Source organism: Mus musculus, chromosome 5 (genome assembly GCF_000001635.26).
Source record: "Mus musculus strain C57BL/6J chromosome 5, GRCm38.p6 C57BL/6J".
NCBI classification, from domain to species: Eukaryota; Metazoa; Chordata; class Mammalia; order Rodentia; family Muridae; genus Mus; species Mus musculus.
Window position 1 is genome coordinate 105850861 of NC_000071.6, and position 25843 is coordinate 105876703.

A 25843-nucleotide genomic window follows, 5' to 3' on the forward strand; every position below is an offset into this window, starting at 1 on the left:
CCAGATGCTGGTACTCACAGCCTGCAGCATGCACCCAGATGCTGGTACTCACAGGCTGCAGCATGCACCCAGATGCTGGTACTCACAGCCTGCAGCATGCACCCAGATGCTGGTACTCACAGGCTGCAGCATGCACCCAGATGCTGGTACTCACAGGCTGCAGCATGCACCCAGATGCTGGTACTCACAGGCTGCAGCATGCACCCAGATGCTGGTACTCACAGCCTGCAGCATGCACCCAGATGCTGGTACTCACAGCCTGCAGCATGCACCCAGATGCTGGTACTCACAGCCTGCAGCATGCACCCAGATGCTGGTACTCACAGCCTGCAGCATGCACCCAGATGCTGGTACTCACAGGCTGCAGCATGCACCCAGATGCTGGTACTCACAGGCTGCAGCATGCACCCAGATGCTGGTACTCACAGGCTGCAGCATGCACCCAGATGCTGGTACTCACAGGCTGCAGCATGCACCCAGATGCTGGTACTCACAGCCTGCAGCATGCACCCAGATGCTGGTACTCACAGCCTGCAGCATGCACCCAGATGCTGGTACTCACAGGCTGCAGCATGCACCCAGATGCTGGTACTCACAGGCTGCAGCATGCACCCAGATGCTGGTACTCACAGCCTGCAGCATGCACCCAGATGCTGGTACTCACAGCCTGCAGCATGCACCCAGATGCTGGTACTCACAGCCTGCAGCATGCACCCAGATGCTGGTACTCACAGCCTGCAGCATGCACCCAGATGCTGGTACTCACAGGCTGCAGCATGCACCCAGATGCTGGTACTCACAGCCTGCAGCATGCACCCAGATGCTGGTACTCACAGCCTGCAGCATGCACCCAGATGCTGGTACTCACAGGCTGCAGCATGCACCCAGATGCTGGTACTCACAGGCTGCAGCATGCACCCAGATGCTGGTACTCACAGGCTGCAGCATGCACCCAGATGCTGGTACTCACAGGCTGCAGCATGCACCCAGATGCTGGTACTCACAGCCTGCAGCATGCACCCAGATGCTGGTACTCACAGGCTGCAGCATGCACCCAGATGCTGGTACTCACAGGCTGCAGCATGCACCCAGATGCTGGTACTCACAGGCTGCAGCATGCACCCAGATGCTGGTACTCACAGGCTGCAGCATGCACCCAGATGCTGGTACTCACAGGCTGCAGCATGCACCCAGATGCTGGTACTCACAGCCTGCAGCATGCACCCAGATGCTGGTACTCACAGGCTGCAGCATGCACCCAGATGCTGGTACTCACAGGCTGCAGCATGCACCCAGATGCTGGTACTCACAGCCTGCAGCATGCACCCAGATGCTGGTACTCACAGGCTGCAGCATGCACCTAGATGCTGCAGGAACTGTTTCCCTTCCTCTCCCTCGCCTGGAGAGCAGGTGACGTTTGCCTCACCCTTTCTTCTATTTTGTTGATTGTTTCATTTTGGGTTTTTCTGCTTTTTGATTTTTTTGTTTTTTGTTTTTTTGTTTTTTTCTCCTCCTGGGTCCTTATGGCCCTGTGTCCTCAGGTTGAAACCTGTCTACAAGTTATGTGGACTTGCTTAAGTTCTGGCTTTACAAGCTTTGACTTCACTCTGACCAAATCTCCCTGCATCTAAGCTTTCTGCACTATAAAGTAAGAGTGACAACATAGTAATAATATGTATTATATGCCTCACTGAGTTAATGTGAAGAGTGTATAGACGAAATGGACTAATATCACCCATTTTAAGTACAGCGCAGGATATGGCTAATAAATTTTATTTATCACTGATCCTGAGCCTACGCAGCTCTTTTCTTCCAGGAACAATTTGTAAGTCAACGGCTCTTATTTTCGATTTCTTGACCTTTTTTTAAAAAAGATTTTATTTCATATATATATATATATATATATATATATATATATATATATATATACATATATAAAATGAGTGCACTGTGGCTGTCTTCAGACACACCAGAAGAGGGCATCAAACCCCATTACAGATGATTGTGAGCCACCATGTGGTTGCTGAGATTTGAACTCAGGACCTCTGGAAGAGCAGCCAGTGCTCTTAACCTCTGAGCCATCTCTCCAGCCTTTGACCTTCTTTTTTGACTTGGTTTACTGAGTCCCCAGGGTTTGACAGAATATATGTGAAGCATCATATGGAAACCAGCAAGTGGCTAGTAGGCAGCCATCTTGATGGCCTACCTGCATGCATTTAAAGCATATTACCTCTGCCAGGAGATCTTCTTTAACTGAAGAGAGCCATGGAATACTTTCCAGAGCCTCTACTGGACATGCATGTTATGTGTTTCAGTTTCCTCCAAACTACAGACCACGAAGCACCAGTTCCTAGTTCCTTGGGATGTATTTGAAGTAGAATCTTTAAAGCAGAGTGTCAAGTAGCATCCACCAAGCCCCGAGCTCCACCCTCTGTACCACATAAACGGGGCATGGTGGTACATGCCTGAAACCCAGCACTGAGAGCTAGGAGCGGAGGATCAGACACTGAAGCTCAGCCTGACTACACGAGACCTGGCTCAAAACTAAAGAGAACCTAATAACCATCACGGTAAGGTAATATGGCTGGCGTGGCCCCCTTCTGCATGCTTCCATGTGTGTCTGCACTGAAGGGAGGCCGCGTGAAGCCTGCCAGGGCCTGGCTGTGGTAACCATGTGGTGGGTAAACTGAGGCAGCAGCTGTTGGGGGTCAGTGCTTAGAGCCTCGGAAGTGGGTGGATCCAGACACCTACAGAGGCTCTGCCAATGGCAGCCAGTGATTAGAGAAGTTACTCAGCAGACCTTTCTCTGAGGGAACAAAGCTTAATTTACTGGGGCTGGCACTGCCTGTGGCCAGAAAAAACAAAATCCTATGAACTCTTTTAACTCCTTGGGGCCAGCAAGAAAGAGAAGGAAAGAGAAAAAAAAATTCACACACACACACACACACACAGAGTAGATGAAACAAAAGGCAGAGTAGAATACCTTCATATACACAAATCTATACATACATATATACATACATACACATACATACATGCATAATACATATGTACGTACATACATAGCTACAGACAGACATATGCACATTCACACATAGAATGATTAAAGCAAAGCTCCAGGGCTGGTGAGATGATGGCTCAGCAGGTGAGAGCACTGACTGCTCTTCCAAAGGTTCTGAGTTGAAATCCCAGCAACCACATGGTGGCTCATAACCATCTGCAATGAGATCTGATGCCTTCTTCTGGTGTGTCTAAAGTCAGCTACAGTCTATTTATTTATAATAATAAATAAATCTTTGGGCTGGAACAAGCAGGCTCCAAGCATTCACACATACATACATACATACATACATACATACATACATACATACATGCACATGATTGGTGGATGGAGCAAGCTCCAACGCACACCCAGACAAGCTTTTTACATATATACATACACACAGTTGATGGGTGGAAGGACCAATGTTCCAACCCCCACACTATTCTTTCTTCTATAGCTTATATATTCCAGCAAAATCTTTCAAGTAGTATAAAATTACAATGTGATTATGTTTTAGTTTCCTTCTAGTGAATGATTATGAAAAAACAGTGTGTTTTTCATACCCTTATAAGAAATAACATTATGTAGCACAGTTAAAGAAAACAAATTATTCCCTCCAAACCCACGTACATTCGTAACTAAGCAACTTGTTATAGATTAACAAAGTATAAGCAAGCAAGGGAGTTTTCTCAGCCAGCTTCTCTTACTGGCAGGCAGCAATTGTGGTTACAAAGGAAGGATTGATTATTTTATTATTTATCTTTAAAAGTAATCTTTTAAGAATCTTAAAAGAATCACAAATCTAAACTTTTATATAAAAATCAGTCATATCTACTTTAAGTCCTCAGAATACATATCTACTCATCAGCAATTCCTAATAAATCATATCAGGAACCTGAGGGCAAAAATGGGATAAGAAATCAGTCATCACCAATCCAGCCTCAGTGAGAGTCACATCAGCCAGTGTTGCTCTTGTTCTTGTTCCCTGACCATAAAAGGTCCCTTGCTTAATTAATAAGAGTGTGCCTTTCTGAACTTCAAATTGTTCCCTAAGATCTTCTACATCAGAGTCAGCAGTGAAAACATCTCAACTTAGCTTCACTAACAATTTTGACTTTCCAAAAGCTTTCTAAGGCTGGTAGATGGCTCACAATCTACATCTCATAGTGATAGAATCATTAATCTGCTCCAGCAGCAATGCCTGAAAGAGATCAATCACTATTCCTGTAAGTGCCAGAGATACTGCCCAGTGAGGGGCTTGAAGCCTCCTAGAGTTTCCACACAATCCTTAGATTAAGAGGGATGCGAGGGTAGCAAGCAGAGCAGAACTGCACAACAGCTTGACGTCGTCCTCGGGACACGTGGTCCTCGGGACATGTGGTCCTCGGGACATGTGGTCCTTGGGGCCGTGCTATGCCGAGGCTCACCCGTGTGGCTGTGGGAAACCTTGGGCCAAATTCTGTGAATTCTAAATGCCATTTGTCCTTCCTCCTGCATGGCCCTCCGCAGAAGCCATAGACAGAAGAAACGGTGCTGCGGACACCTTAACCGAGGGAAGTTCAGCATCCAGATGAAAGAACCCACGGTTTAATCCACCCAGGATTTGGCAATTTGTCGTGGAGCCCTGGGAGTCTGCTATGACTTCTTATTCTCCTCATGGATTTTTCTTTTTTTTTTTTAAATTAAAGCTCCTGGGACTAAATCCCATCTAAGTTTCTTTAATTCCCTGTCCTTTCTCAAATCCTTTTAGAAAATCCGCAGACCTTGGTCTATAGGATCACAGCGAGGAGGGAAAGAGCGAGCACGTATTGAAGATCTTGGCTCACACAGTGACTGGAGCGGCTATCATCACAGTGACTTATTAGCGATTATCTTTACAGATTAGGAAAATGAAGGCCAGAGGTTACATGTTGCTGAAAGTGATCAGGCACTCAGCAAATGCTCACTAAGCATCAACCGGGCTCACAGAGCCTGGTGGCACACATTGTAATTCCAGGCTCTTTGGAGGCAGATCCCAAGATCAAGGCAAGCCTGGTTTTACATAGCAAGTTCTAGGCCAGCCAGGGCTACGCAGTGAGACCCTGTCTTCAAACAAACAAACTAAGAATAATAATAATAATAATAAATCTCCCCATGTCTAATAGGAAAAACAAATATATCCATGTCTAATAGGAAAAGAAGACATCAAGCAAGCCTACAAATGAGAGAGGATAGGAGAGTGGTTTTTGTAGGAGCTCTGAGCCAAGGCTCATGTAGTATATCAAGTCAGAGCAGGGAATCTGGAGAAACCATTACGTATGCTAAACTGGACCCTGAAGAATCAGGTAGCAGGGAGCCAGGCCGAGGGTGAGGCTCCTCTTTACTTCTCTCATAGGGGATAAGTCTAGAGTCCCCATCTTAGAGAGAGACTAGGTCATTTCTCATCCGTTGTCTGTCGGTAGCACAGATTGGCTTTAGATTATCAAAGCCCGTTGTTCTTTGCTTGTTAATGTATTTTTATTTCTGTGCTTGCCTCAAGTTTTTATGCAAACATACCATATATATCAAAGCTGTTTTTCTTACTTGTCTTCTGCCACAAAAGCCAGAATGTCAAAATATCTGTTCTCATTCAAATGCTGGGAGGGGTTACTAAATCTCTCTCTCTCTCTTAGGTCTCCTAGACCCTTGTTTATTTGTAGCTGAACACATTACTCACTGGTTCCTTCATGGCCCCACCTCTCTAGGGACAAACAGAAACCAAGACACTAAAATCCAGGGCTTGAACCATCGCACAGAGCATTGGAAGACTGCAGCTGCTGTCTGTTGTGTGTCTTCGTCTCTCATCTGTTCCTTTTGTTTTGTCTCTGAGATAGGGTCTTGCTCAGGCTAGCCTAGAACTCACTACATAGCTGAGGTTGGTCTGGAATGTGTAATCTGGTGCCCTTGTCTTCTGGGTGTTGGACTGGTAGATGCACACACTCTCCGTTCTGGTTTGTTCTAAGCTGGTTGGAAGCCTCCAGGCTGTACTGCAAGATCGGGCTGAATCATATTTGTAGACTCTGTGTATTTAGGATCACAGAGCCAGCAGCTTTTTGAAGAACCCTAATTTAAACTCCCGGGGCTGTCCTGTTGATGCTTCTTGTTAAAACAGGTAGAAAGTATTCAAGATGGCTTTTCCCCCAAAGTCTGAGCACAATAAAAATGACACAGATGAGCTTAAAACCCTATGGCTGAAGGGGAAATGGAAAAAGACAGAGAGGAGGAGGAGAGTTGAGCCTGTCTTTTTGTAAGGCACAGCAGAGTGGAAGGTACAGCCTCCTGAAGAAAACCTTTCTGGGAAGAGAAAGGTCCTCTGTCTGGCTTCCTCCTCCTGTAAAGCTTTAGTCTCACAGAGGTGTTTATGAAACAGATTTGCTCACTGTGTAATGTCTGTGTTATTTTACAGAGAAAAGCCGCTCTGTCATTTGCCCTTGGAGCATGCTCTAGGTCTTTGCAAACCAAAACTGCATGTTTGCCTTATTATAGAAAATGTTCTCTGAGTCAGACATTTTGACCCTCATTAAACTGAGCCTCAAAGGGCCAGATAAGGAGGCCCCCGGGCTCAGTAGCCTGTCCTGGGTCTCACTTGCCTGACCAGTGGACCTGGAGAGATTTCAGGGAGCTACAGTGACCGGCTTGGCCGAAGTCTCTTTGCCAAACTCACTCCAGGTGGAGCATGGTGAGCCTCTTTGGACTTGAGAATCGGAGGCTGTCTGGGTGAGAGGGCTTCACTTAGCTGTACAGTTGCAGCTGGAGAATTCTTCAGGGATTGACGGAGACAGCTGTAGGGAAGGCTTTGTCTCTCTCACCATCAGTATTAAGCCCTTTATGTCATCTCTCTGCCCTTTCCCTATGATATGTCTGCTCATTCTCCTCTTTTTATTAGCAGACTAATATAATAATTCCTTGGTCTGAATCCAGAGAGAGCTAGTGCGAATGACTTTGCCCTTTGAGTAGATCCTTCTGCACAAAGCGTCTTTATGCCTCAGACCAGGTGGATGCCTTTGACCCAGTCTCTAGTCACGTTGGTCACCTGTGCAGGCATGGGCCCATGTGACTCCATGTGCAGGCATGTGACTCCATGTGCAGGCATGTGACTCCATGTGCAGGCATGTGACTCCATGTGCAGGCATGTGACTCCATGTGCAGGCATGTGACTCCATGTGCAGGCATGGGCCCATGTGACTCCATGTGCAGGCATGTGACTCCATGTGCAGGCATGTGACTCCATGTGCAGGCATGTGACTCCATGTGCATGCATGTGACTCCATGTGCAGGCATGGGCCCATGTGACTCCATGTGCAGGCATGTGACTCCATGTGCAGGCATGTGACTCCATGTGCAGGCATGTGACTCCATGTGCAGGCATGTGACTCCATGTGCAGGCATGTGACTCCATGTGCAGGCATGTGACTCCATGTGCAGGCATGTGACTCCATGTGCAGGCATGGGCCCATGTGACTCCATGTGCAGGCATGGGCCCATGTGACTCCATGTGCAGGCATGTGACTCCATGTGCAGGCATGTGACTCCATGTGCAGGCATGTGACTCCATGTGCAGGCATGTGACTCCATGTGCAGGCATGTGACTCCATGTGCAGGCATGGGCCCATGTGACTCCATGTGCAGGCATGTGACTCCATGTGCAGGCATGGGCCCATGTGACTCCTCTGAGCCTGGAGGCTGTGGATTTGGCTCTTCCTATTACCTTTGTTTTGTTTTGTTTTGTTTTGTTTTGTTTTGTTTTGTTTTGTTTTGAGACAGGGCTGTGTAGCCCTGGCTGTCCTGGAACTCACTTTATAGACCAGGCTGGCCTCCAACTCAGAAATCTGCCTGCCTCTGCCTCCCAAGTGCTGGAATTAAAGGCGTGTGCCACCACTGCCAGGCTGGCTCTTCCTATTAGAAGCAGCTGTGGGATAACATAGACCCTGGGACTTCAGGCCACCGGCTGCCTAATTTGCCTGAGTGGTCAGCCCTCAGATTTCCTTATCCGAAATAAAGGACCACAGTATGATAGTTTTCACAGGGCTGCAATGAGGCTTAAGCAGAGCAAAGGCACAGGCAAAGGAGCTTTGTAACATGTCAAATATTATACTAATGATAACGTTATCAATAGGGATAACCTCTGGGGCCATTTCTATCTGGTTTTGTAGAGAGGTTGCCTGGGTATCTAAGAAGGGAACAATGACAGGTAACAATGGTGGGCCCTTGGGAAGGGAGTCTCCTGTCTACTAAGGAAGAGCAGTCACATGACTGGCCAGGAGCTCCATCCTCAGGTTCTCACATGGTCCAGGTACTTGGGGTAGTGTGTGTGTGTGTGTGTGGGGGGGAGGCTATTAATTTAGGAAGAGCCTGTTTCATGTGGTCTCTCCCTCCTCTACTCATGCCTACACTTTGCTAGTTAACCCCCCCATCCACCGCCCCCAAGAATGTTTATAAAGACAGGGAGAAAAGACACACAGGAAATACAATGAGTTCTGAGAAGGGAGCGGCCACAGTGAACCAGCTGAAGTAAGGAGACACTGGGTGTGAGTTCCAAGAAGGGCTGGGCTGTTCGGCCCACACAAATGAGCTGCTCCGGAATTTTGGCTTAAAGCTAAACATCCTGTCCCTGCCAGGAAATGTCAGGCCCTTTGCATGAAAAGTGCCTCTGACCCTGGGCAAAGCTGTAATCAGATGCCCCTGGACCCCCTGACTCACTCCTGAAGGGAGCCACTGAGATCAGAGCCCTGATAAGTACAGTCTCTTTGTTAACTAACTTTACCAGGTCCTTCCATGCTGAGAAGGAAGGGTGACTACATAGATACTATTTTAATGATCCCTTACCTTAAACCCAATCCTGAATTCAAACCTAAACCCAAACCCAAACCCAAATTCCAGCATTTGGGATGCAGAAACAAAGCAGGAAGATTAGGCGTTCAAGGCTAGCCTCTGCTTCATAGCTGAGTTTGAAGACAGCCTGGGTTCCTGGGAAGGGAAGCGGGTCTTTACAAGCCTAGACAAACAAACACCAGCAAACCAGAGTCCTGTCTGAATGGGCTCAGGTTACATTCAGGTTGAACTGTGACCCTTCCTAATTTTATCCATAAAAGCAAATGTTCAAAAGTACACTACAAGCTGAAATGTCTTGGTCCAGCACAGTCTCTGCTAAATTCTGACGGCTAAAGTGGGCCTGTGTGGTGCCATGTGGGGTGGGAAGATTAAATGAGGCACAGGAAAAGCGGAAGCAAACCTTTGACGTCTTCCTTCCCGAAGGATACAGGAAGGCCAATCGAGGGGAGATAGGGAACGAGGAAGGGGATGAGTCTCCCTCCCTGTACTAGACTAATTTCGTTGTGGGCTTTGGCAGATATTAGTACTGGAGGCGGGGGAGGGTCCTGGCTTTCTTCTCCAAGGGTTTTTAGTTCGCTGCTAATTAGGGCATTGGAGAAATTGCCATGATAATTATAGTGTCTAGACTTGGGAGCTCCAGAAGGCAGTAAGAGAATATTTAATTGTATAGCTAAGAAGCAAAGAGAGGATGACAGGACTCTGAGCCTTCTATGAGAACAATGCTGCACTGAATCTTGCTTCTCAGAATTGCCCCGACACTGTCTGTTATGTCAAGGGGAGTCTGGGGTGTTTTGTCTTAGCATGCAGTTTTGATTCTGCTGGAATCTGAATGTCGGTAGAAGGCCCACCACACCTCACCTCGCGTCTGATGGACCCAGGCCGGGAGTTCAGCTCAGTGGCACAATGCAAGCATGGTGTGCAGGCACTCTGGGCTGGATATCCAGCACTGAATAAAACAGAGATGAGCTTCTATCATCCAAGTACGTGGGATGCACCAGGTGGTGGTGGCGCACGCCTTTAATCCCAGCACTGGGGAGGCAGAGACAGGCGGATTTCTGAGTTCGAGGCCAGCCTGGTCTATAAAGTGAATTCCAGGACAACCATGGCTACACAGAGAAACCCTGTCTCGAAAAAAAGAAAACAACAACAACAACAACAAACAAGTACGTGGGATGCAGGAGGATCAGAAATTCAAAGTCATCCTTGGCTACATAGCAATTTTAAGGCCTATGACACATAGTCTTAAACAAACAAACAAACAAACAAACAAACAAACAAACACCAAAGCCTTTGCCCAGTGTGATGTTGCAAGCCTTTAGTCCCAGCACTTGGGAGGCAGAGGCAGGAGGATTTCTGTGAGTTTGAGGCCAGCTTGGTCTACAAAGCAAGTTCTGGAACAACTAGGGATGTTACACAAAGAAACCTTGTCAAACCAAAAAACCCAAAACCCCAAACAACAACATCAAAACCAACTAAACTAAAGCCTTCATTTCTTCAATGTTTTCCAGGGGTCTGGAGAGAAAGCTGTGCTGTGCCACTGTGGTCTTGATCACGTTACCTTTGTAGTGTGTCACCATCAAGGGTGTAGGGACAGATGCTTGGGGGCTTTTATTTTTGTCTGCTTTTGAGACAGGGTTTTATGTAGTCCCGGCTGACATCAAACTCACTATGTAGCTCAGGATGGTCCTGAACTTCCGATCCTCCTGCCTCCACATCCCATGGGTTTGCAGGCCACCAAACCCAGTGTTATGTTTCTTGCATAGTAAGCAGGCACTCCAGCAACTGAGCCACACTCTCAGCTAAAACGTTCTGTTTCTTATCCAGACTAAAATGATGTTGGCTGGGTCTTTTATATGAGAAAAGTGAATAGGCAAGGAGAGTTCCCGTCTTACCAGACTTGGTCACCATGTTTCCTCTTTCTCAATTAAGTCACACATGTTTCTAAAGAGCTGGGTAGTGGGAGAGCTAAGCAGAAGGACTTCCTACTCAATGTGTTCTTGGCTCCAGGTATCCAGTTGAGTAGAGATCCTGCTCCACCAGCTCGGCCCTGCTCGGAGAGGACAAAATGACTGACTGGTGCTCAGGATGTTGGCTGGTGTGTGTCAGGCCACAGTCTTCCTAGGCCCTTTGCTTTTTCCAAATGTAAGTATCACCAATGTCTCTGCTCACCTTGCGCACAGACCTCCTTGTGGTAAAGAGCAACACAGAGGAATGGGCAAGTGAGAAAACCTTTCCCTTATCGTCAACCTCCCAAGTAAGTGTGCTGCAGGTGAGTAAAGAATATAGGTGATTCCTTGTAAAGTTTCATGCATGTAAACATATGCATATTATGTTATGTACTTACATAAGATATAGTTATGAAAACAGATAATGTCATACATACTGTTGAATGACTGCCTTGTTACTTCAAATGCTGTAAACATTCCTACCGAAAATATAGAACTACCTCAATTTCTTTAAATCCAGTGTAAACTCACCGGGCAGTGGTGGCGCACGCCTTTAATCCCAGCACTTGGGAGAGGCAGAGGCAGAGGCAGGCGGATTTCTGAGTTCGAGGCCAGCCTGGTCTACAGAGTGAGTTCCAGGACAGCCAGGGCTATACAGAGAAACCCTGTCTCGAAAAACAAAACAAAAACAAACAAACAAAAAACAGTGTAAACTCATAATCACGGATTTCACTAAACATCTGCTAAAACTGACTCACTCTCTTCCGTGGTTATATCCAGCTCTACAGTGACATCTTTTTTTTTTTTTTTTTTTTTTTTTTTGGTGCAGCGAACTTTATTGATGGTATTCAAGAGAGTAGGGAGGGCTCCCTAGGCCCCTCCTGTTATTATGGGGGTCTGGGATGGAAATTGTGAGGGAGATGCTCAGTGTTGGGGGCCGAGTTGGGATAGGGCCTCTCTCTTGCTCAGTGTCCTTGCTGGGGTGGGTGGTCCAGGGTTTCTTACTCCTTGGAGGCCATGTAGGCCATGAGGTCCACCACCCTGTTGCTGTAGCCGTATTCATTGTCATACCAGGAAATGAGCTTGACAAAGTTGTCATTGAGAGCAATGCCAGCCCCGGCATCGAAGGTGGAAGAGTGGGAGTTGCTGTTGAAGTCGCAGGAGACAACCTGGTCCTCAGTGTAGCCCAAGATGCCCTTCAGTGGGCCCTCAGATGCCTGCTTCACCACCTTCTTGATGTCATCATACTTGGCAGGTTTCTCCAGGCGGCACGTCAGATCCACGACGGACACATTGGGGGTAGGAACACGGAAGGCCATGCCAGTGAGCTTCCCGTTCAGCTCTGGGATGACCTTGCCCACAGCCTTGGCAGCACCAGTGGATGCAGGGATGATGTTCTGGGCAGCCCCACGGCCATCACGCCACAGCTTTCCAGAGGGGCCATCCACAGTCTTCTGGGTGGCAGTGATGGCATGGACTGTGGTCATGAGCCCTTCCACAATGCCAAAGTTGTCATGGATGACCTTGGCCAGGGGGGCTAAGCAGTTGGTGGTGCAGGATGCATTGCTGACAATCTTGAGTGAGTTGTCATATTTCTCGTGGTTCACACCCATCACAAACATGGGGGCATCGGCAGAAGGGGCGGAGATGATGACCCTTTTGGCTCCACCCTTCAAGTGGGCCCCGGCCTTCTCCATGGTGGTGAAGACACCAGTAGACTCCACGACATACTCAGCACCGGCCTCACCCCATTTGATGTTAGTGGGGTCTCGCTCCTGGAAGATGGTGATGGGCTTCCCGTTGATGACAAGCTTCCCATTCTCGGCCTTGACTGTGCCGTTGAATTTGCCGTGAGTGGAGTCATACTGGAACATGTAGACCATGTAGTTGAGGTCAATGAAGGGGTCGTTGATGGCAACAATCTCCACTTTGCCACTGCAAATGGCAGCCCTGGTGACCAGGCGCCCAATACGGCCAAATCCGTTCACACCGACCTTCACCATTTTGTCTACGGGACGAGGCTGGCACTGCACAAGAAGATGTGGCTGTCTCTGGAACAGGGAGGAGCAGAGAGCCGACATCTTTTTTAAAAAAGATATTTTTACTTTTTATATGCATTGGTGTTTTGCCTGCGTGTGTGTCTGGGTGAGGGTGTTGGCTCTCCTGGAACTGGAATTATAGTTGTGAGCTGCATGTGGGTGCTAAGACTTGAACTCAGATCCTCATGAAGAGCAGCCAGTGCTCTTAACTGCTGAGTCTATCTCTCCAGCCCCTACAATAACATCTTAACCATTTTTTTAAAAAAATATTTAAGTGAATGAGTGCTCTGCTGCATATACATCCGCCTGCCTGAAGAGGGCATCAGATCCCCCTATAGATGGTTGTGAGCCACCATGTGGTTGCTGGGAATTGAACTCAGAACCTCTGGAATAACAGTCAGTGCTCTTAACTGCTGAGCCATCTCTCCAGCCCTATCTTAACCATTTCTATGATTTCAGTTTTTAAAGGATAAATTGGTTTCAAAAATCAGCTTTATTGAAAATATATCCCGTGTGTGACAAAGTAAAACTAGTAAGTATATGCAGCATGAATTCTGACAAACGCATCCACTCCACATAAGCTCGACTTCAATCGAGCTGTAGAAAGTTTCTCCTGCTTAACATGTTTCTGCATGCTGGGCATGATAACACTGTAATCATAGCACTCAGCGCTGAGGCAGGAGTGAGGGTTTAGGCTAATTTGATTTAGCTAGTGAGTTCGAGCCCAGCTTCTGCCACACAGCTTCTCTTCCGGTCCTGCCCCGGAAGCTTATCTCACTTCCCTTTGCAGTTACCATCCAGTCCTACCTGGTCCCAGACAGCCGTGCTCTGCTTCTGTTCCTGTAAGCTGTTGAACGTTTTCTGGGATTTCACATATGAGGAATTAATTATACAGTATGTACCTTTCTGAGACTGGCGTCTTTTACGTGTTTTAAAAAAATACAGTCATGCAGATGCCTTTATAAGTGGTTAGTTTTCTTTTTATTGCATTTCGTTGTATAGATGTCCCACGATTTACTTATCTATTCATTTCATAAGTACATAGATCACTTCCAATTTGCTATTATAAATATTATCACATTAATCATATTAAATAAGAAAATGTAGGGGCTGGTGAGATGGCTCAGTGGGTAAGAGCACCCGACTGCTCTTCCGAAGGTCCAGAGTTCGAATCCCAGCAACCACATGGTGGCTCACAACCATCCGTAACAAGATCTGACTCCCTCTTCTGGTGTGTCTGAAGACAGCTACAGTGTACTTACATATAATAATAAAATAAATAAAATTTAAAAAAAAAAAAAAAAAAAAAAAAAAAGGGCTGGTGAGATGGCTCAGTGGGTAAGAGCACCCGACTGCTCTTCCGAAGGTCCGGAGTTCAAATCCCAGCAACCACATGGTGGCTCACAACCACCCATAATGAGATCTGATGCCCTCTTCTGGTGCATCTGAAGATAGCTACAGTGTACTTACATATAATAAATAAATAAATCTTAAAAAAAAAAAAAAAAAAAAAAAAAAAAAAGAAAATGTAGGAAGGAGAGGGTTTGTTCCAGCTTGCCATTCTCAGATCACATCATTACTGAGGGAAGTCAGGGCAAGAACTCAAGGCAGGAACGGAAGCAGAAGACGTTGTTGGCTTGTGTCTCCTTTCTTGCTCAGTTTGCTTTCTTCTATACCCCAGGACCACCTGCGGAGAGATGACACCGCCCACAGTGGGCGGGGCCCTTCCAAGGCTCACAGACTTACCTAGCAGCCAATTCTAATGGAGGCATTTTCCCAACTGAAGTTTCCTCTTAGCAGAAGACCCTGGCTTGTGTCAAGTTGACAAAGCCCAACAAAACAAAAAAACAAAAAACAAAACAAAACAAAACAAAAACCTAACCAGCATGGTAAGTAAAAGCCAAATTGTTTTTCATAGTGGTTGTATCATTTTATATTCCCACCATCTGTACTGAGAGTGCCACATAGTCTCTGTGTCTAATTTCAGTCATCTATTACATCATGGTAATATGCTAGTATAGTTTTAATTTGATCTCCACAACTAAGGATGGTAAGCATCTTTCACAAGCATTGTATTTTCCTTTCAGTTTTTTGAAACAAGTTTCTCTGTGTGTAGCCCTGGCTATCTACCCTAGAACTAACTCTGTAGACCAATCTGGCCTCCAATTTGGAGATCCACCTGCCTCTGCCTCCCAGTACTGGGATTAAAGATGTGCACCACCCTGCCCAGCTGGATTATTGTTTTCTTAACGTGAAATCTACAGAAGTCTGTCAAAAATGCAATGCAGGTCTTTCAAAAAAGAGCATATTCAGGTGTGTGCACATGCACACAGCCATATATGTAAAACCTCTGTAAATACTGATGTCCACAAATCCAAGAAGGGAAAAAATAAGCTGTCAACAGTCAGTATAAAGATGGCGAGAGCCCTGACCCAGGTCTTACTGGCTCTGAGCAGAGTATAGGGTGCTATGTATGAAGTCTTTCCAGGATTCATTTCATCACACGCAACATCCATTCAGGGGAGCTTCTTAGCTGTGGTCCAAGGGGCCCCGACTATGAGTCAAGATTGAAGCATTGTCAATATGACAACAGTTTTGTAACATATAAAATGGAAGAGTCATGGAGTCGCTCTACTGGTTATAGGAGTTTCGTCTCCTGGCTTTATTCCCCCTTCCGGCTCCCCACAGCCACGGCTCCTCTACCTCTCCATCACGTGCATTTCTGCCTTCACTGTGGCAAAGTGGGCCGGTTTGCCCCTCCTAAGAATTAGCAGACAAGAGCAGGCATGCTCCTGGGGCTTGAGTGGTGCAGTACCCGCCATGTATGTTACTACTGCCGAGGACCTTGTCGAGGCCACCACGGTGGGTCAGATGGGCGAGCGTTTCCTCAGCTAGCTGTGGTACAGACCCTGGAGCCGGCCTTCATGCTGCTCAGGTTCCTGAGCGCTTCTTTCCTGGAAACTTTGACATATGGTTCCAGTCTCATTAGATTTTCCGTGTCCGGGTGGTGGCAGCAGCTTTAGCCCAATTCCATGGAGTCCCCAACTGTCAGGAATCCCACTATGGCTTTGAAGGCGGCTCTACCGAACCCCTCGCTCTAAGCGCTCCCATCGGAGGGGGTGGAGAGGAATTTCCCAAGCGCCTTTAAAACCAACTTCTTTGCTGAAGCAAGAGGAAGAATTCTAGAAGAACCCTCCTCTTAGAAAACTGAGTTCCGGTCAAGCTTCGGCGCATTTAATATTTAATACTACGCTTTAAAAAGAAACCTGACGGGCAGTGGTGGCACACGCCTTTAATCCCAGCACTTGGGAGGCAGAGGCAGTGGATTTCTGAGTTAGAGGCCAGCCTGGGCTACAGAGTGAGTTCCAGGGCAGCCAGGGCTACACAGAGAAACCGTGTCTCAAACAACAACAACCCAAACAAACAAAAAAGAAACCTGCTCCTGGCATGGTGGCACACACCTTTGATCCCAGCACTCAGGAGGCCCAGGCAGGTGGATCTCTGAGTTTAAGGCCAGCCTGGTCTACAGAGTGAATTTCAGGACAGCCACGGAAATACAGAGAAAGCCTGTCTCAGAAAAGAAAGAAAGAAAGAAAGAAAGAAAGAAAGAAAGAAAGAAAGAAAGAAAGAAAGAAAGAAAGGAAGGAAGAAAGAAAGGAAGAAAGAGAGAAAGAAAGACCTTGTTACTATTGCTATGGGCCTTGATATAGACTATGATGATAATAATATTTTTAAAAGTAAAGATAAAAAGATCTCAAAAACAAAAGCAAAACAACAAAAAGTAGAGTAGATTGGTGTCTGGTTTTCTCCTGGAGCACCTAGTCTGTCCCTCTTCTGGCCAACACCTGCCTCCAAGGAGTCGGAGGACTGCCTGGCCTTCATCCAAAAAACCCACAGTGAAACCCGGCATTTCATTGAAGCAGGAACTCCACTCCTGAAGTCATGAAAGAGGTAATTTAGGTCTTTGATTTGTAGGAACGCCATTAAAAATTCCTCCTTTTGTTTTCCCCAGACGAAAGGTTGGAGAGATTTAGGTTGCAAAAGAGAAACTGACTACAAGATGCATCAAGTTGTCTCTGGTTGAGAAATATGGCCAAGAAATGCAAATCCTTTGTGTGGTTCCTGGGCTTAGCATTTACACAACATATTTCACATTTAAAAGCCCTTTACTGTCCTTGCTAATTACATCCCAAGGGCTTCAGGGCAGTTAGAAAAAAATACTGGCACAGAGCCAGTCTTCAGAGCTGCTGGAGGCGCGTGTCCGTACCAGTCTTGACTCCTGGGCTTGCTGTAGTTTACCAACACTAAACCCAGTGGGTCACGTGTGCTTAGTCAATCTCTACAAAGTTTCCTTTTTCCGGACTTGACATTTTCTCAAGTACAAGCTACTGAAACACAAAATAACATTTCTTCCAACAGCTAAATACTGGTGACAGTTTTAGGTTTATCACCAGGCCAGAGTCCCTGGAGAGACAGGGAGCACTGACACTTCTAAAAATGCACTAGGAGAATCCAGAGCAGCTCCGACTACGTAACTAGCCAAGAACCTCCTGCCATTGCATTCGCAGAGACACATGCTGGTATGCATAAACACTGCATGCCATGTCAAATGCGTGTATACTCTGTCTTAGTGTACAGTAAGTGTGCGCAGCGTGCACGAGCGTATGAAAAGCCAGTACAAGAGCGACCGTTAGTCACGCATTGGATCCTTCTGTCTTGTTCTGTGCTTTGGGCTATCAAATGTTTTGTTAACAAGTAATTATGAAAACCCATGTGCAGTTTCATATCCTGAACTTCAGACTTACCACTTTAATATAGTTTGTAGTGTTGCGGTCTTTTCTTAATAAGCTCTAAAAAATAGCATCTGACGAAAGGAGGCATCAGGAACCTTTATATCTCAAAGAGAGAGGCTGGTGTGAGAACACAGCCCTATTGAAGAGAAGGGCTGCTGTGTGGGAACACAGCCCCACAGAAGAGAAAGCCCTACTGAGCCATTCTCTACCTTGGTGGGTGTTCTATTAACTTTCCTCTGATTTGCAGGAACCTGTGCTCCAAAACACAGAGCCAACGTTCACTACATCTGGTGTGTGGTGCCCTCTGCTGGCCATTCCAGGGTAGTGCCTTTTCCTGTTCCTTGTAGGAAAGTTCTTTCTATTAGGTGCTGTGCCTGTTCTTATATTTCTAAGTGTGGCCTGAATGTATAATGACGACTGTATGGATATAGAAACCTGTCCTGGGTCCCTTTCCTATTCATTCAACAAACATATTAAACGATCTCTCAAGCCAAATGTATCGCTGTGGAGCTGGAGACAGCAGGAGGCAATGTTCACTTCCAAGGGTACAGCCACAGCAAGGGGGTGACCTCCTTAACAAGACTTGGATAGGACAGCAAATAAGTTGATTAGTTGGAGAGCCTCATCTAGTCTTTAGTTTTCCAATTTTGCTTATTGGTGTGTGTCTGAGAAGAGGCCAGAAGGGGACATTCAGACCCCTCAGAGCTGGAGTGGTTTGCTCGGATTTTGACCTGGGCTCTGGGATCCGAACTCTTGTCCTTAAGATTATACAGCAGGTGCTCTCAACTGTAAAACCATATTTAGCCCCGAGCCTAGTCTATCCTCACAATCACTGCAGTTGCAGACGTCCTAGCTAATTTGCTCCCAATTTACCTGGTAGAAATCTATGATAGATCATCACACGTTAGAAAGGCAAAAATGAGAGTATCTTGGAAGACTTTCCCACTCTCTGGGGTTTTATTACTTAACTTTAACAAATATCTATGTTTGCTTTGCTAAAATACAAGAGACAAAAATGATCAGATGACACAGTTTTAGCTGATCCCCTAGAGAAAAGCAAACGATATTTCCCAGAAAAGTGCTCATATATAATCTGTACCCCAGGTAGGGACCCCAATTTGAGGCCATCTTTGCTGTGCACACTTTATTTCTTTAAAAAAAACAAAACTCATCTATATGAGTACACTGTAGCTGTCAGACACTCCAGAAGAGAGCATTGGATCCCACTACAGATGACTGTGAGCCACCATGTGGTTGCTGGGAATTGAACTCAGGACCTCTGGAAGAGCAGTCACTGCTCTTAACTGCTGAGCCATCTCTCCAGCCCTGCTAGGCACATTTTCAAGGGAGGGAAGCCACCAATACTCCTACCCAGCTGCAACACCAGTGATGTTGGTGATGTACAGCGATGGCCAGGCACGTTGAGGCTGCAACGGTGGCATTGGTATCTTGGCAGTAACCACCACCGGTCTATTTGGACTCTTCAGTGTAATTGGTCCACTCGGTAGGAGGGAAACCGTGGTAGGTGTGGGAGACCTCGCCAACCACCTGGGGCTAGTGAGGTCATGGATCTTAGAGGAGTCTATTACCACCACCCATTTCACCATTTTAAACCGGTGTAATTTCTAACCGCATTCTACACACGTATCCTTATAACTGCAGATAGGTGCTATCCTGAGAGGCCAAATCTTTTGAGTTCAGACCCCGTTTTAGAGAACCTGACCTAAGTTTGAACGCAGGTAAACTAACAGACTGGTACCTAGCACTAGATTCCAAGTTGCCCCCCTCCAAGAAAACCTGAGCCTAGCTCCAGTCTCTAGGCTAATCCCCAACAATACTAGCATCTCCCCCAACTAGGTTATTCCCCCAACAAACTTGCACCTCTATTTACAATCCTGGCTAAAAACCACCAAATGCAGAGAGAAGCAGGAACTAAGTTTATGATATGACTCCCAGCACCAGGCAATTATGTTAAAGGCCACAGTTAGATACTTGCACACTCACTGCTTCCCCCACCAGCCCCTCTTGCTGCTTACTAATAAAGCCTTGCCCCGATGGATATTCAAGGTTCTCCTATCACCAAAACCATCCTGCGTGATGGCCGTGCATTGCGGGGGTCAGAGCTAGCTTGAGTAGAATAAAGACCCTGCTGTGAGATTGGCTCCTGTCTGTTCTTTTGGAGGATCAAACACCTCCTTGGCACTACACCCTATGGAGGATCCAACACCTCCTTGGCACTACACCCTATGGAGGATCCAACACCTTGGCACTACACCCTACGTCAAAGTTGCTTACTCTGCTCCCGGAGATCAGTTCAGAAACACACATCGGGTCAAATGCAGAGGACAAGCGATTGTGGGGTTTCCAATTCCACTGACAAATCTATAATGTAATTCCTGTATCTAAAGCTCAGGGGACATTTTGGAAGGTGAGGGTGGAAGGATTGTGAGAGCCAGAAGACCAGGAAAGCTGCTATAAGATTGTGTCTCCTGGGAGTGGCAGGGAAGCGTCACCCACGGTGCCTCAACAAGACCTGAAGAAGTAGAAGACTAACAGACATGTCGTCATTGGGGGAGGAGATCTCACAGGGCCCCATCCACAGGAGTGCTGAGAGTCAGGAAAATCAGTTTCCCCAGGGGAGGAGGTCGTGACATCAGAGGCAGCAAGGAGCTGTACACGGGAAGGTTGGAGAGATGAAAAAAAATGGGGAGATGATGCAATTGTATTTTAATTGCAGAGGTTTATTAAAAAACTTCCTGGCATAAGACAGCTGCTCAGTAGCACACAGTAGGCACTTTACTAGTATGCCAGACACACAGGCTTGGGCTCTAGGGCCAGGCTGACAGTCTGACTCTTTATGCTTTGTTAGCTGGGCATCCTGTGCAAGTAGGGTTACCTCATGCACAAACTGAGGGTGATGGAAGGACACATATCCCATGTAGGTAACATATGCAAAGTGCTTTGAATACTCACTAGCATTTAGGTCGTAACAAAAATTATTATTTTACTATTATTCCTTTCATCTTTTGGAGATGCCTTCATTCTTTTAAAGTCCTGAATTAAAATCAGGGAGAAACTTCAAGTGAGTCTTAGGTATAAAGGGCATTCCAGTTTGGCTGGAGAGATGAATCAGCAGTTAAGAGTGCTTACTGCTCTTCCAAAGGACCCAGGTTTCATTCCAAACAGCAACTGTCTGCAACACTAGTGTTGGGGATGCAATGCCCTCCATTCTTTGTAGGCAGCTAATGCTCCTGGTGAATGTTCCTTCCCCCTCAGCATTCACAGTGACAGCTAGGCAATTGTCTTAGTTAGGGTTTTACTGCTGTGAACAGTCACCATGACCAATGCAAGTCTTATAAAGGACAACATTTAATTTGGGCTGGCTTACAGGTTCAGAGGTTCAGTCCATTATCATGAAGGCCAGAGCATGGCAGCATCCAGGCAGGCATGGTGCAGGAGGAGCTGAGAGTTCTACATCTTCATCTGAAGGCTGCTAGCACATAGAATACTGGCTTCCAGGCAGCTAGGATGAGGGTCTCAAAGCCCACACCTGCAGTGACACACCTACTCTAACAAGGCCACACCTCCTAATAGTGCCACTCCCTGGACCAAGTATATACAAACCATCAGTCACAGCAACCTAAGAAAAAAAAGTAGGAACAAGGTGTTAGGCAAAACTATAATAAACTCATTCATAAGTGGTGACAAAAATCCTGCCCTGAAACTGCGGATGTGTTTGCATACGTTGGGGTTCAGATGAAGACCTTAGACACTTAGGTGATATTCATAGCGAACTTGAAGACAGAGACGGAAGAGAGGAAGCGCAGAAAAGTCAATGGAAATTGTGGTCGTGTGAAAGTGCTGGTGTGTTTATGGGCGTGGCAGATATCTCATGCTGATGGTGTGGAGGTGGGTGGAGGGTTAGGGGCTGAGGAAGAAAGGACTCTGGGTCATTAGTGAGTTCACACACCTAACTCTTCTTGGGTTCAAGGTCGTAGCTTCTCTGATGTAACTCCCTTAAGAACAGGTCCTAGGTATAACCTCCCTTTCCTTCTTGTCCCTGTAGCCTGTGCCTGACTTCAATCCTGCATCCTCTGACCTCCGCACATAAAATGTCCAGCCCCCGTCTCTCATTAAACTTTTAATAGACTTGTTTGTCTGTGATTCATTAACCTGTTGTCTGCTGTAAGAAATACAGAAGATGAAATAACACATGGCTTTATGTACAGAGGGTTGGGCCCTCAGGGTACCAAGCTGAGCCTGACAAAGATGAACCCAGCTAGAGTCTGGGAGGCCAGTGATAACACGTCGGTGCTTGGTACTCAGAGTTTGTTAAGTAAATTCATGTGGGGCGTGCTGATGACTTATTATGCAACCCTGTAGGCTCATGTTTGAGTGTTTGGTTCCCAGTTGGGCTGTTTAGGAAGAATTGTGAGATGTGGCCTTGTTAGAGGAGGTGTGGACCTGGGCTTTGAGATTCCTCAAACTCAGGGCAGGTGCAGTCTCTCTGCCTCCTGCTTACAGATCACATGTAAGTCCCCAGCTACTCCTCCAGTATCTTATCTCCCTGCCCGCTGCCAGGCTCCCACGGTGATGGCTGTGGACTTACCTCCCTGCCCGCTGCCAGGCTTCCACGGTGACGGCTGTGGACTCAGCCCTCAATTAAATCCTTTTAAAAATAAGTTGCCGTGGTCGTGGTGTCTCTTCATGGCAATAGAAAAGTAACTGAGACACAGGGTGGCTCTGTATGCAGACTTCTAAGAATGCTTCCTGTTTGGGAAGGAGGAAGGTTGGGGGAAGAGGTGTGTGTGTGTGTGTGTGTGTGTGTGTGTGTGCTGGCTCTCAGTACATCTTTGAGACTAGGTTTCTTCTGAGTTAGCAGCAACTTGCTTGGCCATTTTTTCTTCCAGGGGAGGGAAGGCAAGGTGGAGGGGGGGATGTAGTCACACACACACACACACACACACACACACACACACACACACACACACGAGAGAGAGAGAGAGAGAGAGAGAGAGAGAGAGAGAGAGGAAGAGAGAGAGAGAAAGAATATAGTGGCAGAGAGAGAGGGTGGAGAGAGAAGGAGAGTGAGTGAGAGGGGAGGGGATAAGGAGAGGGAGACGGGAGAGGGACAGGGACAGGGACAGGGAGAGAAAATATAGTGACTCTAGTTCATTCCCTTTCAGTCATGGTAAGGTCTTAGAACCTCAGGTTACAGAATCATTCCTTTGTCAGAAGGTAAATTGGGAGAAAAATGATAACAAGTGAAGCATTAAAACCCACTAGGGAGAGTTTGACTTGGTAAACAAATGCTCTTAACAGCAAGGGGGACAAAGAAGACCTTATGATAGCAAAGAGCTTTAAATGAAGAGGGCTCGAAGCCAAGGTTGTGGGTGAGACAGTGCTCCCAGGCCTTGCTCCTTAGGGTGTGGTTTAGCAGCTGCTGCTGCCCTCAGAGGTTTGTAAGGATGGACATTCTTGGCCTCCAACTAGCGAGACTGTCTGTGAACCTGTTTTAATAAGTCTTTGAGTCATGTTCTCAGGTATACATACCTGAGAAGTGCAAGTTTGGAACACGGGAATGTGACCTGAGAATGCTGTTGCTGTTTTTAAATAAAAGTAAATCTGGGTTATGTTCTGAGGCTGCTCAGGGGCTAATACAAAGGTCAGGAGTCACATTAAAGCACAGGGCTGTTTGGAGAACTCGGCGTCTGAAGCTGGCAGCCCAAATGGGGAGAGTGGGCTGGAGAAATGGCTCTGTGTTTGATAGCACTTGCTGCCCTTTCAGAGAAGCTGAACTCAGGTTCTAACACCCATGTCCATGAAATTACCGTGCCCTGTCACTTCAGCTGCAGAGGGTCCGATGCCCTCTTCTGGCCTCCACAGGCACCCACGATCGTGCACATACCCTCACACAGACAATGCATATCCATAATTGAAGTGGGAATGAAAGCGTTCTTTGGAAAGCTGGATGGTGTTTGGCCGGGGACAAACATGTGAAGGTGTGTTTCGCTGAAGTGGACACAGGTGAAAGGATCTTCTGTCAAAGCACGCTCATGAAAGGACACCTCGCTGGTGTATCTGTGACGCTCATGAGAGGACACCTCGCTGGTGTATCTGTGAAGTGTTCGCCAGGGGGTCGAGCTGCCGCTGCTGAACTGAACTGCCTGTTTCCAGACAACACAGGCGAGAGTGGCTCCAAAGAACCTTTCTAAGCAGGTCCACTTCCCCCTTATCCTTTCTTTCCCACTACCTCTGGTGGGTGGTGGGATAGAAGGGGGTGTGTGTGTTAAAGTGCTCTACCTGAGGTTCTGAGTTCTATTCCCAGCAAACCACATGGTGGCTCACAACCATCTGTAAATGGGATCTGATGCTCTCTTCTGGTGTGTCTGAAGACAGCAACAGTGTACTTACATATAATAAATAAATCTTTAAAAAAAGTCTTTATAAAGACGAAAGAGAGAGAGAGAGAGAGAGAGACAGAGACAGAGACAGAGACAGAGACAGAACAGGGTGAGAGGAAGGGGAATACAGGGAGAGGGCAAGGGTCAGGCAGTATCTCTACCTTTTGTTTGTGTTCTATGTTAGGCAGCATTGGACAGATCTACTCAGAGCCTTAATGTGGGAATGACATGACCAGTTGGCATCGGACCCCATTACAGATGGCTGTGAATCTCTTTGTGGTTGTTGGGAATTGAACTCAAGACCTCTGTAGAAGAGCAGTCAGTGATCTTAACCACTGAGGCATCTCTCCAGCCCTGTATAAGCAAGAGTTTTGCAGGGAGACAGTGAGTATCCTAACTCAGGTAGTGGCCACGAAAATGGAAAGGGTGGGGCCGACCTAAGATATCTTAGGTGGGGTAAGCAGATACAAAAGTGTGTGGATTGGAAGTAGGAGGCTGAAAGAGCGGTGAGCTAGTCTCGAGTGGACTGGACCGAGTCAGCCTTCTGGCTGGGATTAGTGGGCGGTTTGCTCACCGCCCCGTGAACAGCCAAGAGAATACACGAGGATAAGCAGGTCTGAGAAGGGAAATTGTGAGTTCAGCTTTCAGCCCAGGTGAACAGAAAACATGTGTGGGAGGGGAGAAGAGAAGGAATTGGGAAAGGGTGGAGAACAGGATGAGTCAGGGAGGGTGGAGGAGGAAGAGATGAGCAGGAGGACACAAAGCCGTGCCCAGATTTGGGGCTACTGTGGTATACCTCCCTGTGCTTCCAGTTTTATTTCCGGCTTCCTCCGAACTGAGTCTAGCAAATTGAGTGCAAAGAATTGATGTCTGGCTTCCTATCTAGGTAACCAATTTGTTGTTAATGCCATTTGCTCTGTGAGGACAGAGAGAAAATTATTTAAAACTGTGGTTCAAGTCCACAAGAGTCTTCCCATAGTGTTCCTGAGTGAATACCTTTGCATCTGCTCCAACACAATTTTAAAAGTGGAATAATCTCTTCCTCCCCCTCCCTCCCTCTCCCCTTCGAGCTGAACGGTGGACTACTTTCTTCCTGCCAAATCTTTCCCATCTGTGAACTTTCACAGTTGCTTTACTACCTTCAACCCAGCAGTGGCTAGCAGCCTGTCTTGGGATAGTCTTATGATCCTGTCCTATTTGGCAATCAGGGTTCCTGTGCACGCCCCACACTTCTGTGTGTCAGAGGAAGGAACTCCATAAGTAGTGAAAAAAATCTCTCCTCCTCACTCCTTCAGCCAACAGTAGCCAAAGGTCGCCATGTCATTTAATGAGTTTCTGCAAGAGAAAGGCACTCCCTCCTGGACCCGGTTGCTCTTGCCAGGCTCCAACATGGCCGGCCAACCGGAGTCCTTCCAGAACATCCCTCTCCAGCCTTCCGCACTCCCGTTTCACCTTCCGTCCCCCGCGATCCCCAGGGTCAGGACCCAGGAGCCTGACAACTGCCTCGCTTCCCGCCCCCCTCGCGAGACCCGCCCACCACCCCGCGTCGGCCAATCGGAGGCGGTGCTGCGACGACTGGCAGGCCCGCCCGACCCCGCCCCCAGCCTCGCTGTGGCCTGCGGCTTCCCGGCTAGTAGCGCCGCTGTCGGTCGCGCGGGCCGGTCGTGTGGACACTGCCGTATCGCGGGCTCTTGCCGCGGGCCACAGCGAGCGCAGCGCGGAGACCGTCAGCCCCGCGGCGTCGAGCATGGACTTCGAGGACGGTGAG

The 25843-nt window shown here is 47.2% G+C and overlaps 1 protein-coding gene and 1 pseudogene across 4 annotated transcripts in view; one reads left to right on the forward strand and one right to left on the reverse strand.

Annotated features, from left to right (window-relative positions):
* On the reverse strand, positions 11662 to 12860 carry Gm10359 (predicted gene 10359; annotated as a pseudogene).
* Zfp326 (zinc finger protein 326) overlaps positions 25696 to 25843 on the forward strand; it is a 39263-nt gene continuing 39115 nt past the window's right edge. For 3 of the 4 annotated variants that reach the window (NR_030777.1, NM_018759.2, XM_030254703.1), the window contains exon 1: positions 25708 to 25838. Coding sequence is in view for 1 of the 4 variants with exons in the window: in NM_018759.2 (NP_061229.2) it covers positions 25823 to 25838 (16 nt within the window). In the remaining 3 variants the exon portion in view is untranslated. Of the gene's footprint in view, positions 25839 to 25843 lie in introns of all 4 variants that reach the window. The other variant, XM_006535131.3, reaches the window with a different exon arrangement.